This window comes from Haemaphysalis longicornis, unplaced genomic scaffold (genome assembly GCF_048455015.1).
Source record: "Haemaphysalis longicornis isolate Haplotype H1 unplaced genomic scaffold, Haemaphysalis longicornis Haplotype H1 scaffold_2, whole genome shotgun sequence".
NCBI classification, from domain to species: domain Eukaryota; kingdom Metazoa; phylum Arthropoda; class Arachnida; order Ixodida; family Ixodidae; genus Haemaphysalis; species Haemaphysalis longicornis.
In genome coordinates, this window is record NW_027526295.1 from 216,715,559 (window position 1) to 216,730,049 (window position 14,491).

At 49.1% G+C, this 14,491-nt stretch overlaps 1 protein-coding gene across 1 annotated transcript in view; it reads right to left on the reverse strand.

Annotated features, from left to right (window-relative positions):
• Positions 1-3,295: 3,295 nt before the first annotated feature.
• Positions 3,296-14,491, reverse strand: part of LOC144169896 (advillin-like) — a 31,414-nt gene continuing 20,218 nt past the window's right edge. The window contains exons 19-24 of the mRNA XM_077699322.1: positions 9,244-9,337; positions 8,592-8,795; positions 6,983-7,105; positions 5,793-5,861; positions 4,937-5,053; positions 3,296-3,640 (exon numbers count right to left, since the gene is read on the reverse strand). Of these exons, the coding sequence (XP_077555448.1) occupies positions 3,527-3,640; positions 4,937-5,053; positions 5,793-5,861; positions 6,983-7,105; positions 8,592-8,795; positions 9,244-9,337 (721 nt within the window). The 3' untranslated portion in view covers positions 3,296-3,526. The remainder of the gene's footprint in view (positions 3,641-4,936; positions 5,054-5,792; positions 5,862-6,982; positions 7,106-8,591; positions 8,796-9,243; positions 9,338-14,491) is intronic.

The window sequence follows — 14,491 nt, forward strand, 5'->3', positions numbered from 1 at the left end:
CTTGACATACTAAACGCAGTAGGCAAGCAGCCAGCGCGGAAAAGAGTCGACATCACTAGGGACCTTGCATTGCCATGCGTGGTGTTTTCCAGTGATCGCAAAAAGCAGCAATCCTGCATTCTCGAGTTTTTTAAGGTTCGAAAGCCAAAGTTGCAGAAATACATGGTTGCAAGTCAAGGCTACTCTGTTTTCGTTAATTTTCGAAGGTTTCCTCACTGCTGTGTTTTCCTGGTTGTTGCGTTTTGTTTTCCCGGTCCGGTGAAAAATGTATGAATGGGTTCCGCTGTACATACCGGGTGCACGAAGTATTTAAGAACAGAACGATGGTGTCAGGCACAGCATGATATCTCTTACCAAACTTTGTGAAGTACGTTTCTTATGGTTTATTTCCATAACTACTCAATTAATCTGCCATCGGCAGCAATAAGCGATTCGATTCGGCTTCGCAAATGGCTGCATGCATGGATCAGGTGCTCTTTAGAGATGTTGGCCATTGAGTGAGAAATGGTGGCCTTCAGCGAGTCTTTTGTATTATGCGGCCCTTTGTTAACCTCTCTCTCAATGACACCCCAGACATAGTAATTGAGCAGATTTAAATCTGAAGAGTTAGGAGGCCACAAGTTGGGCGTAATGGGGTCACAGAAGTTGTCAGCCATGCCACTATTGGGTGACGTAGGCGGTGTGGACAGGTACCGAATCTTGCTGAAAGACATATGGTCTTCCTTTAGAAACCCTCTCTATTCATGGCTTTACAACAGTGACAAGCACATCCACGTAACGGGCAGCTTCAACGCGGAGTCCTGCAAAAAAATGTGTGGCAGCATGACGTCACCCTCAGTGCGAACAATGGATAACACCACCGCCGGAGAAATTAAGGGGTTTTGACGATGTCTAACCGCTGACCGTGCTTTTTCCTTTTCGCCACAGAAGCCACGTTACCACCACAACACATCAGCTCTGTCCGCAACTTGTAAACGAAAGACTTTGCTAGTTTCAAAAAGGTGGCAATTTCCAAGTCGCTGTGGTGCGCAGCCAAGGCGACGAGGACTGCCTGGTGTTTAATTTCCTGGTTCAACTTGTGCACTTCCATCTTTGAACAAACTGCGCATTATGAGTGATAAGGGGTCAACTAACAAGAAGCCGTACACCTAGATATATAAGATGAGGCTCCTGTTGTCTATAGCGATAAGGGATAGCGTTCTCAAATATCTCGCGCACACCCGGTACATATGTGATAATGATGATGATAATGGTAGGTACATTTTATCATCTTGCCATCATCATGGGCTGCAAGCAAATGATATACACACATTGTACTCCCATTAATACGAACTCGGCTAAGACGAACAACATTTTTTGCTCTCTTGTAACGTCCACAGTGCAAAAAACCTCTGCTTAGGACGAAGAGAGAGCGAGAGAGAGAGAGACGGACAGCCGGACGAACGAATGGGTGGGCGGGCGGGAAATAAAAATTTTCCGCTGCAAACATTGAGCGTAAGAGCTAGTGTCCCTTTTTGCTGTTGGGCGGCAAGACTCTTGAAGTTACTGCTGCTGTCGGTGTCGTGACCTGACCAGCCGTCGGCTGCCGTGCTGAAGAATCATGCAGGCCATTTCTGCACCCCCTAGGTGAAATGCCTTGAATGACTTTGTAAGTGGTCCCTCTTCACTATGTCTGACGTACAATTTTGCATTACAGAAAAATGGAAGGGAAATGAGGGTGAAATGTCAGCTGTAATTATTTATTTGTAAGCAAATAGAGCATTGCAGTTCAAAGGTGGTGGCCAGTAAATCTGGAGGCTCCTTTACAGCAATTACTCATGTTGGCTTCAGTCACGAAGCAAGAACAAGACAGGAGGGGAAATGAGGCTCCCTAGTGCTGCCAGATAATGTCGCAAGCGCTCGTAATAGGTTAAGCTAGCGGCATCTGCTGCACGTGATGAAACTGCACGGCCGCCGCGATCTTCATTTGACTGCGCAGCCACGGAACGAATTGCGGCCGCTATCATTTCATTCATCAGGTGCCGCTACCCTCTCCAGCAGCAGTACCGTGCACTTCTGCAACATCACCGCCTTTCTAGATGTGCCTGGCCACCACTGCACCAAAAGCTCACCAGAGAGGAAGCTGTAGCCTGGCAGCAACTACAGACTAACACATACCCCCACCTTAGCTTCCTGGATATTATACACTTCACAATATATCCACCAACATGCCCACGCTGCAGCAAACATCCAACACTGTACACACCACATGGGCTTGCAGAAACACACCAGCAGCCTCCATTATTCGCACCCCCACCCTCGAGCAGGCACTCAGGACCGCAGCCATTGCAGGGGCCCTGGACTGAGGGCTTCTCCCGAATAAATTTCACCACCGCCATGGCCCATTGCGGCAAGTGTGGGCGAGCGACCTGGTAATGTCACAATAAAAACCAACGCGGACTGCAAAGCTTCGTAGCTGCGGCGGTGAAGGAGAAGTGGGAAAGCATTTATTTCGAGTAAAAAAGGTTCACACTTGAAAGCGGGAGAAGCCTTTAGTCTAGGGCCCCTGCGGCGGCTGCGGTCCTGAGTGCCTGGTACACCAACTGTCGCTGGTCCTCAGCGTCCAAACTGCACAGCGCAGCCTCCCACTGCTCGAGGGGGGGTGTGAATAACGGGAGCTGCTGGTGCATTTTGGCAAGCCGTGTGTAGTGTGGTACAGTGTTGTATGTTTGCTGCAGTGTGGACTTGTTGGTGGATTTCTCCTCCTATATAGTCTTGCTCTGTGGCTTCAATACACTTCTATATAGTCTTGCTCTGTAGCTTCACTACACTTCTATAACTAGAGTTTCTAAGTTGAAGGCCACAACGCATTTACTAAGTCCACACCATATGTCTCTAGCAGTTTAAGTTGAAAGCTGTGACACATACTGCGTCCACATATTGTCGGCTAGCATATTAGCTGTTGTTGCTTTGGGGTCTCGCATTCTGGAGGCCCTGGGTTTGATTCCCACTCGGCCCAAATTTATCCTCTTTACTTTTCAACTTAATCATTCTCTTTGTGCCGTCAGCCATTCTGTCTACCATCCCTCAGGGATATTTTCTACCCACTGGATCAACTAATGCTTTGAAACCTTGTGTCCCATCATAAGGGGCAGGCCACCTACTGCAAGTTGTGGTTTTAAACATTTTGTATGTTTGGGCAAGGGGTACCTTACGCTGGAAAGCATGGAAGAAGTGGTTGGGAAGACATACGGCATGGCACCTTTGAAAGCTTTTAATTGTAGGGTAGGACCATTGTAGTAGAAATTGCACGCTGTTATGTTAGAATCTGGCCTTTTATTAGGGCTTGGTCCCAAGTGGAAGCAAAGTCTGGTGTATAAAAATAATTTTCTTCCGAGTTCCTTCCTTGGCAGGGCTCCGCACGATAGACTTCATTGTGAAGGAAGCAATGCTTTGCAGCATCAATCTTTGGTCATTGGCTTGGGGAGGGGGGAGGCGTGCCCACATGGCAATCAATTTTGCTCCTGGCGTCCTTTTCTCCGGCTGCTCAGAAGAGCCCGACCTTCTTCTTGAGGTCGAGTTTCTTCCACCGTGGAAGGGCGTCAAACTGGTCGTAGTTCATGGCAAAGATGCGCTCAAAGTCTTCATCATTCAGGTATAGCTGTGAGGATGGAAATGACAGAAATAAGATGGGAACAAACTGGTTGCAAGGACAACACATTTTGTGAAGGAAAATTTGACATCCACTTGAAATGCAGCCGTACGATTACAAAGGAAAGCTAAGACAGCTATCCTGGACCAGGATTAAATTTTCTTCAACTTCAATGTTTCTGGGAAAGCTGTATAATTTCCTTTGTAGCCGTATGGCTGCATTTCGGGTGGATGTCAAATTTTACTTCGCAGAATCTTGCTCCCATTTTAGATCTCCCCTTAATCTGGTTGCTTACAAGATTTTATGCAATGCGAGTGCCAAGGATTGCTTTGGCCAGCTACTATGAGAGGCTTGCAACTTGCACGCTGCAGAGCCTACTTAGCGAATGGTGGTATTATAATCTGACCTGGCACCTAGTACAGTAGACTCGATTGACGGAACTTAAAGGGACCGAAAAATTCCGTTTAGTGAGAGAGATGCGCAAAAGTGCAAATTTACGTGTTTTCACACTCTTAAGGGCATTTCATGGAACTCTAGGCACTGGAAGGTGAATGTAGCTGATGTTTTTCAGAAAGCAAGAAAACTACGGTAGGTTTAGGCACAACATTCACGAAGTTTATTTGGCGACAATTAATCACTGTGCCCTAAAAACGCATGAAAATGCATCAAAGAGGGGCGTTCGAAGTCAAGAATGATGTCCTTTTTTTCTAACGTAAGCGCATGGAGTGCACGCCTCAGGTCTCGACTTCACGAGTGCTTACGAGCCACCAAATTTAGAAGACGGCAATGCAGTAATGAAGCACGAATAGCACCTAGATGGCACGAATGAGGCGGCAGGAGCTAAGCCTTGTAACCTCGGTGACTTGAATCGAGACCGACTGACTAGAACAAGAACTGTGGTGTTGCATTGGTCGTGCTAACATGCCTCGAGACGAGGCTTACGAGGCCGCGGCTAAAAAAATGAAAACAAAAACTAAAAAGCCAGGACAAGAAAAAGCTGATGCTATTGGCAATGAGTTTGACAAGAAGTTCTATTTTCGGTTCCGTTTACACAGTGAGGCGGAAATTTTAGCTCCAATTACCGAAAGTTTTCTTTACTTTATCTGAATACAAAAACAACCAACTTACAGGCTACAGTTCTGCTTAAGTGGCAGTTCCGTTTAAGTGATTTCCATTTATCGAGATTTTACTGTACTAGTTCATTGTCTGACTGTGCAAACAAGAACTGCCTAATTGTATTGGCCTGTTATGCAGCAACATGTCCCTGTGAAGGAGGCTATGCAGCTTTTGGAGATAAAACCTTACCTCCTTGTTGGCGGGGTCCACGCAGCTTGGGAGCTGCTCAGGGTTCTTTACATTCAACTTGTCGAAGGGGAACTTCTCCACCTCTGCCCTCGAATTTCGGTACATGGCTGCTTGTTGCTGCAAAAGGTTTCTTTTTTTTAACAAAATGACTACGGGGAAGTTACAAATGCGCTACATAGCGATTCTTAAATGTGTGTCTGCAGAGGCATTACTGAGGCTGACTTCTCTGTATTCCACCCGGGGACATTGAATTTTCTGGTAATCCACAGCAGCGAAGACTTTTTGGTAGCTAGTGTCACTTTCACTTTTCGGCGTAACAGGTTAACTGTGGGGTAGATAGAAAAAACAATTTGGTGCATACTTCAGAATAAATAGTTAATACTGCACCTTTCTTGCATTTCAGATGAATGCTCAAGTGCTGCCATAACACCCGAGCAGCAGTCACAAAAAGCGACGAAAAAGGTCTTTTGCCTCGTGTGATGTACACGAAATAGTCGTCGAAAGATTACGCAGGCTGTCAAGTAACTTTACACTGGACTTTCTGTGCAACAGAACATGTCCAGTCATATATAATAGTACAGGATTTAGAACTAACTTTGTAAAAGCTTAACATTAATTTCTGAACATTCATGAATCCTCAAAATAGTTGCTCATAAAGCTGTGGGAAAGTGGCAAAATGTGCTTAGAAAAGACTGAGCTATGCACTCGACATGTTAATGCTTTGACGAAGTTGCTTCCCTCTTTTCCTGCCACAAGGCCCGCCCACACCTTCACATTTTTTTACCCTTTTAGGGGGCCCAATTACTCCTAGCCAATGTACAGAATAGTGAGGGGGGGAGAGAAAAGGCTTCTTTACCTGCATGGCCAGGGTAGTCTGGTTGCTTTCCTCAATGTCAGCCTTAATAGTTTCGTAGGTGGGAAGGTTCTGAAATGGAGAAAATGATTGTGTTTTCGGAACATTTAATGAATACCAGCACTGCTTAGCAGGCCACCCAGGGCTGTTAACTGTATATTTAAGGGAGGGAAGCCCATTTCCATTCAGTGGATGGGTGACTGAAGGTCTGAGGTTTGTTGCTTCGATCATTGCTCTAGCTTTAGTCCTGTGGTCACAGCTATCACATGCAGTGCACAGTTTTTTGTTGCATCGCTCACTTTTGTTGTCAAGGTGTCAAATGGCAATGGGCCTTTATTCAGGGGTCTGTCTTGGGGGAAAGACTCGAGAGAAGGGGTGGGGGGAATACAGTAAAACCTCGTTACAAAAGACATTCAAGGGACCCAGGAAACACGTCTCTTGTTACCAAAAATTCTGAAAACAGTGTGGAGTCGAACATGGCCACTTTGTTATAAATCAGTATCAAAGCGTATTCGGACAGGTAAACAAGAAAATCCTCACTATGGCTTAAGAAAGTCATTCATAGTAGTTTTAGGGATGGGAGATTGTATCAGCTTCCTTCCCAACTTTTGTAGGCAAAGCATTTTTGTAGGTAAACTGCCGACCGTTTCTGTCCTACAATACCCTCATCATCGTTCTCCTCCTCTGGTTCATACTCTAGGGAACCATTTACTTGCACGAGGATCACATGATCTGTAGGTTCCTCAAACGCACAAACTCCTCAAAAGTTTCTGGAACCTCTGCGGTCTCTTGGATGCAGGCCCAAGCTACACTTTCAGGGCAGTTTTCCACAAGGTCCATCATATAAGGTCCCCCTTTCACTGTGTCTCATAAATAGTGAAGAATTTACTCTAGGGACCCAAAAAAGTTGCCCTTAGTAACAGAGTGTCTCCTTTAATCATGTCCCTTGTATGCAATGTTGATAACATGGTGAACATAGGAAAACCAAGCAAACCATTTTCAAATGTCTCTTATAACCAAGTGTCTCTTGTAACAGTGTCTCTTGTAACGAGGTCTAAGTTGAACCCAGAAACCATTGTTGGCCTGTTCCTTCTCCCTCTCTAACTGCTATAATCTCAGACATGTTAATTTGAACAGAAGCACCGAAGAAGCTAATTGAAAAGCCTGCAAAGGTGTGCGCGAGAGTTGGTTACCTTCCAGAAGCTTTCGTCCCAAAAGCTGAAGAGGCCCACAAAGGTTGGCGGTTCCAGGGCTTGCTTGACAGTTGCAATAGGAATGGTTAGAGCACGGCCGCTTGGGTCAGTACGCAGGTATTCCTGCAGAGTAACAAGTACGACCGAACACAAGGTCTCAGTCAACACGGGGAGTGCTTGGCTCCAGCAAAAAAAACTCCCCCCACCTCCCCGAAGGGGATCGTGCGGAAATGCGAATGCATTGGGTGCACCGATGAGTGCGCTGCGGCAAGCAGTCACGGAGAGAGGCGCGCGCTCCACTGCATTTATATATATTTTTCCGAGCGCAGCGAGCGGAGAGAGGGTACGCGGAGAGGAGAGAGAGACCCGCGCAACACGCCCGCCCCGCGCGCGAGCTCTCTCCGTCGAGCTCCGCGATGCAAGCGCCCTCACACGCCCGAGCGCGCTCCTCCTCTCTACTCACTCTCCGCTACTCCACCCGAGCTTCGCGATGCGAGCGCCCTCACACGCCGAGCGCGCTCCTCTCCCCTTGCCCTCCGCTACTCCCGCCCGAGCTACCACGTGCTCCGGTTGCTAGGCGCGCCACAGCTGTTGCTAGGCGCACGCCGGCCAACGCACGACAACCCCCGACTAAGAAATGCATTCACATTTAAAAGATGTGTCCGCATGTAGGTACATCAGTCACGGAGCCCCTGTGCCGCAACATTCTTTGCACACTGAAGGCAAACAAGTTAGTGGGAAAGCATTAAATGCCCCACTGAGTGAAACAGTCACCATCGAGGGCTGAAAGCAGACTCCTAAATGACAAGCGACTACGATTGGTTCCATAGCGAGTGTCAGAAACAAACCCAAAGCTGCGGAATGTTACATAGCATGTGCTGCAGTATAAAACACGACAACATCCACGCACGCACGCATGTGTAGACCCACATGGGAAAGCAGATAATGATTATAGTTAAACTGGTTTAATTTTGGCATGCATCATCCTAAACTTTGCATGGAGCAGAGCCCCCTGAATTGGACACTCTGTGGCGTTCAATTGGATATTAACGTTCTCACACTCACAACTCTAAGAACTGTTCAGATGCCCTTGTTGTTTCCGTTTTAACTCAATACTGGGCCTTTTATATATCCCCTGACGCTTATTCGTTGATCCAGAGCAAGTCTGCATGCTGTGCAGGGTGTGTTTCGCAGTTGTGGAGCTATGTTCGCAATGCTAAAGAGATAAAATGTTGGGAATAACTTCGTACCAGTTCTTTTTAAATGTGTGCAGCAACTTTTTGACTAGACATTTTAATGTTTTACTAATGATTAAGAAGCTGATCAAATAAACATTACTACTAGGTACACATTGTGACATCATGTACACATGGCAGTGGGTCCCGGCACATTACACCACAATGTATGCTGGACACAACACAGCTCCACACTTTAAATACTGTCTGGAAGATGTTGGCAACCTGGATGCAGTTCTGTTGCAGAAGATTAAGCCTACACTTCATGGACAATATTCAGTGTAGTACGTAGGTCACTGTTGGTTTTGGTGCGACTGCGTTGCAAACTGTGCAGTGCTGTGCAGTGCTGTCCAGATGTCCCTCCCTGCACGTACCTCAGCAGTGTGGTATGCCAGCTTGCGGTGTTCCTTCTTGGATTCGTGGCCGAGCCAGAGGAAGAGTGTGTGCCAGGCATCGAGAAGCATCACTTCGTCCTCAAGCAGGTCGCTCTGGTCAAAGTTCACAACTTCGCTGGGGGCATAGTTGCCCCTGATGTCCCACAGGTGGTACAGCCTCGGTGCTCTCATGCCCACAGACTCCTGCGAGGAAATTGCATCCTCATTATTTTACTCAATGTGCCTGGGTAATGGCTATGGGTGGAGGAAGATCAGTTTTTTGTTATGCCCGGAAAACAAGCGAGAATGTGTTCTTGTCAGTCGGTATGTAGTCCAACAAAAACCAGATATGCAAAACCAACGAACCCTCGCTCACTTGAGTGTGCTTATCACAATTAGTGCACCGTCACCAAGCCCCCCATGTGCTGGTCTATGAGGCGTAGCAAAGCAAGTGCCATTTGCTCACACCTACATCTGTAAGCCATTTGAGTCACGACATAGTATTCCCACAAAGCAACTTATAAGGTTGAAGCTGCGCTCTGGACTTAAAATAATACAGTTGCAATAGAATAGCGGCAGTTGTCAGGTTTCATCAAACCAAAGCCCCCCCCCCCCCCCCCCAATCGCTCTCGTGTTTTAGGGAAGCACTTGCCTGGATTTGCCTCTCGCTGGTGTATGGCAGTTTCCCTCCAATGGCATCCCAGAACTCTTGCTTCTCCTGACCCTCAGACACTAGGACCATCTCCCTGTGATGAAGGAAGGAAAAAGAGTGGAAATTTTGGAGCCTACAAAATGTGCACAACAGCGCACATAGTTCTAAACTGGTCTACATGGAGTGAATGCTGAAATAATCAGTTTTCCACTTTTTGCATGTGCTCCTCGCCTTCGCAGGGAGAATGTTTAAAAAAAAGAGTTGATACTTCAACATGGAAATGTTTCCAATCTGAGCAACCCCCTCAATCATTACTGATTCAAAACAAAGGGGGTGCTTAGAATGGAGAAGTTCCTGGTTGCACGTGTGCTGTTACTTGAACAAAATTTGACTCCTTACGTGTGCCTTGATGTTTATTAATATAGTAGTATGTGCTATATCCTGGCCGCCATATCAGAAATCTGTTACACGTAATGGTACAATAATCTTCCAATTTCACCAGTTTTGTGTCTGTTTTGGATTAGTGATCCTAGGGCTACTAAGGAGAAAAAACTTTGTGTACACTTGCTGAAGTCTTCTCTCCCTCTTTTTGAGTAACCTACCCTCGAGGCCCTACATTCAGTTAGAGGCTGTGCCTCCACCTGCTAAATAAGTGATTGCACCAGGCATTGACAACAGTGAGAAAATTCCGTCACTTTAAGCTGTCACCACCATGGCCTTGGGAGGACAATTATTCTCGGGCTGGAGAGTTCTGTTTCTTTGGTAGATGAGGATACCCTCTTCCCTCTTACATTTAAAGTAACATAGGCTAGTGGGCACTACAGTTCGGCCCTGTGTACACCACTGGTTGTCGCAGCCTTAGATACTGAAGCTGCACAGTCAACAGCGGACTGCAAGCCTGCTCGAGCCCGACTAAGTGAATGAAATGGTAATCATCATTTAGCATGAAAAAGCCTCCTCCTGCCCATGATGATGACAACTGGCACTTTCAGCTGGTAAAATGACTGAGAGGAACTGTTGGGTGCCATGGTGGGCAACTGTCTAGTGTTGCATCATGGCAGCCATGGGGCAGTCGCTTGATTTTACCCAACCAGCCACATCGCTTCCACTCACTGACTAGCCAGGGTCACTGTTATTTCTTGATAGTGACTCTGGCTAATCAATGAGTAAAAGCGACCGTGCCGGTTGGGTTTTAGACAGGCTGATCACCTCCAGGTGCAGAACAACACCAACGAGGATTTCCGTTGTGGATGGGAACAGTGTGTCGACTTTTACCCAACTGACCAAACCGCTTCCGCTCACTGACTAGCCAGAGTCACTGCCAAGAATGAACAGTGACCCTGGCTAGTCGTTGAGGGGAAGCGGTGTGGCCAGTTGGGTTATATTGCCGCGAACCATACATTGGGTTTGTTTATTTGTGTTTTGCTTTTACCGCCCGGCTGCGCCGGTCTGTGTTATCTCTGCGCCAAGGGAAGCGTGTGTTCCATTCTTTCTTTCTGTGCCACATGTGTTATCTGTTGTGATAGGGAGAGAATTCCGATCTAACGTGAACAGCCCAGAATAATCTTCTTGGATCTACTACGTTCTCGATGCGAATCGACGTTTCGAGAACCACGCGCGCCAAAAGATAAAAAGCCTGCAGTGCGGACGCCGGGGCATTCGATTCGACGACACTCGCCTGTGCAAGTCACTTTGTTGACCGCTGCTTCGCCGCCTCTGTATTCTTTTGAGTTGTTAGGGGAGCACAAGTTCGCTCCAATAAACGTGTTTCTCATTCAAGACAACTGCATCGTCCTTGTCTTCGTGACATCTGGTGGAGGTGCTGGGTACGCACCCTTCATGCCCACTACAACCTCGGGAAGCCGCCAAGCCAGTCCAACAAGAGCCAGCCCCCGCCTGCAAGATTTACCACCCGAGTTCGGTTTGATGCCAGAAGGGCCCAAGAAAAGGAACGCTGCAACCAACACCATGGTGCAAGAAACAACGTCGCCAATCGTCCTGCAGCAACCCCGGGAACCGCCATCGTTCCGGGGAGCCCCCGCTGAAGACCCCGAAGAATGGTTGGAGAAGCTGGAGCGCGTCTGCATCTTCAACAGGTGGGACGACGAAGAAACTTTCCGGCATGTGTTCTTTTACTTAGAAGATGCTGCTCGAACTTGGTTCGAGAACCATGAGAGTTCTTTGACCGACTGGACTCACTTCAAAAGGGAGTTCCTGAAGACATTCACTACCGTTGTGAGAAAAGAGCGAGCTGCGCTTTTGCTTGAAACTCGGACACAACACCCCAACGAAGGGGTCGTAATCTTCGTTGAGGAGATGAAGCAATTATTTCGCCGCGCGGACCCCGAAATGACGGAAGAAAAGAAGTTACGCTTCTTGATGCGCGGTGTGAAGGAGGAGCTGTTTGCTGGACTTGTCCGCAACCCGCCCAAAACCATCGCTGAATTTGTGACCGAAGCCAGCACGATTGAGAAGGCTCTCGAAATGCGTGCTAAGCAGTATGACCGGAACTTTGTTGGCGCGGCCAGTGCGAACTACATCGACAACATGCGGATTCCGGCTGATAGCCTACGCGAGACCATCCGCGCAGTAGTGAGAGAGGAGCTGCGGAAACTTTTCCCGACGACGCCGCAACCCCAAGTCGCTTGCCTAACTGACGTGATCCGGGAAGAAGTTCAAAACGCTTTGGGAACTTCTGTGGCATCCGAAGTACACTGCGAGCCTCAAGCTATGACGTACTCCGCGGCTGTTCACCGACCCCGCCCTGCTCCAACACGTCGTCAAGAGGCACGTCGTCAAGAGGCCCCGCCCTACCGCCGCCCACTGTCGCCCGCCCGACCCCCGGTAGCACAAACCCAGACGCCGAGGAAGACTGACGTATGGCGAACACCGGATAATCGTCCTCTGTGCTACCACTGCGGAGAGGCCGACCACATCTACCGTCGCTGCCCATACAAGAGACTCGGACTACGTGGTTTCTCCGTCGACGCACCACGCCCCCGACCTGGCCAGCACCCATCTGAGATTGAAGAATACCTGTCGAACACCAGCCGTGGACCAGCCCGTTTCAACCGTTCGCCGTCGCCCTACCCGTACAAGTCGCCGGACCGCCGTAGCAGTGCTGACTTCGCACGTGGAAGGTCTCCCAGCCCACGCGGGGGAAACTAAAGGCGGCAACTTCTGGAGGTGAAGTTGCTCTACGGCGAAAAACTGGAAACCCTCCAACGACGCAAGGACGCGCTGAAGACAGTGATTCACGACATGCCCTCATCCCGACGACCCGACCTAACCCTGACGAGACTCCCGAACACGACAACAGCTACACGGCGCGACGTGTACCCGGCCTGACCGAGACGTCCGTTGAGAAGACGACGACAACGACGATGCACAGTGCCCGACCATCAACACGTACAAGCAGAGATACGACGCCCCGACGAACCCGGAACTCGAGGAAGACTGCATCTGACGTCAAGGTGTCCATCGACGGCTTTGACGTCGTCGCCCTCGTAGACACGGGAGCTGACTATTCGGTAATGAGCGGACCATTTGCGTCTAAACTGAAGAAAGTTATGACCAGATGGGACGGTCCGCACATACGCACAGCAGGAGGCCACCTCGTGACGCCAAGTGGAACGTGCACATCGCGCGTCACCATAGACGGCACAACGTACCCTGCGGCGTTCGTCGTTCTGCCTAACTGCTCCCGCGACGTGATTCTCGGAATGGACTTTTTGACGGACAACGGCGCAATAATTGATCTGCAGACCAAGTCGATAACATTTTCCTCCGATCACTCCACGACGCCGCAGCCGAACCCCGATCACCGTGCTGCTGTCAGGATCGCCGACGATCACATCACCCTGCCACCCCGCGCAAGCTTGATGATCACCGTCTACTGTGAGGATGCTGCTTCTGACATCGACGCTATCGTAGAGAGTGATCGAAGGTTGTTTCTCGACCGCGGTGTCTCCGTCGCAAGAGGCATTGCGCACTTTAAGCAATGCCAATCTCACGTTTTGGTCACTAATTTCACCGAAGAGTACCAGCATTTAAACAAGGGAGCTGCAATTGCGTTCCTCGAAGAAACGCAAGAAGCAAGCGATGTGATCGCAGTCGCCGACTTTGAACGCACACCCGTAGAAACCTTCAAGCTCCCGCAGCCATTCGACGTGAATCCGGCGCTACCGCAAGAACAACTGAAAAAATTATTGGCTTTGCTGCGTCGCTATAGCGAATGTTTTTCGTCGAGCGCAAAACTACGTCAGACCCCTCTAGCGAAGCACCGAATAATAACCGAAGATGGAGCCCGACCTACCCGACAGTCACCGTACCGCGTCTCTTCACACGAACGGGAAGCCATCCGGACTCAAGTCGACGACATGCTGAGCGATGACATTATACAGCCATCAAAAAGCCCCTGGGCTGCGCCGGTCGTACTCGTAAAGAAAAAAGACGGCACATTAAGGTTTTGCGTTGACTACCGGCGACTGAACAAAATCACGAAAAAGGACGTGTACCCCCTCCCCCGAATCGACGACGCCCTCGACCACCTCTGCCACGCGAAGTACTTCTCATCGATGGACCTGAAGACCGGCTACTGGCAAATTGAAGTGGACGAGAGAGACCGAGAGAAGACTGCATTTATAACCCCAGACGGCCTATACGAGTTCATGGTGATGCCGTTTGGGCTGTGCTCAGCACCAGCGACGTTTCAAAGAGTCATGGACACTGTGCTAGCTGGCCTTAAGTGGCACACCTGCCTCGTATACCTCGACGACGTAGTGGTACTCGCCCGGACTTTCGACGAACACCTTGCAAGGTTGGAGTCTGTACTCGAGGCCATTCGTACGTCGGGGTTGACGCTGAAGCCTGAAAAGTGCCGTTTCGCATACGGGGAACTCAAGTTCTTGGGCCACGTCGTCAACGCCGCGGGAGTCGTACCTGACCCGGCAAAAACTTCAGCCATTGCGAACTTCCCAAGGCCGAAAGACAAGAAGGGCGTGCGAAGATTTCTCGGGCTGTGTGCATACTACCGGCGCTTCATCGCAAATTTCGCACGCATTGCAGAGCCACTCACGCGCTTGACGAAAGATAGCACCCCTTTCAGCTGGGAAAACGACCAAGAAAAAGCATTCGGCGAGCTGCAAAAACGCCTGCAAAGCCCGCCCGTGCTCGCTCATTTCGACGAAAATGCCGAAACGGAAATGCACACGGACGCCAGTGATATAGGCTTGGGTGCCGTCCTTGT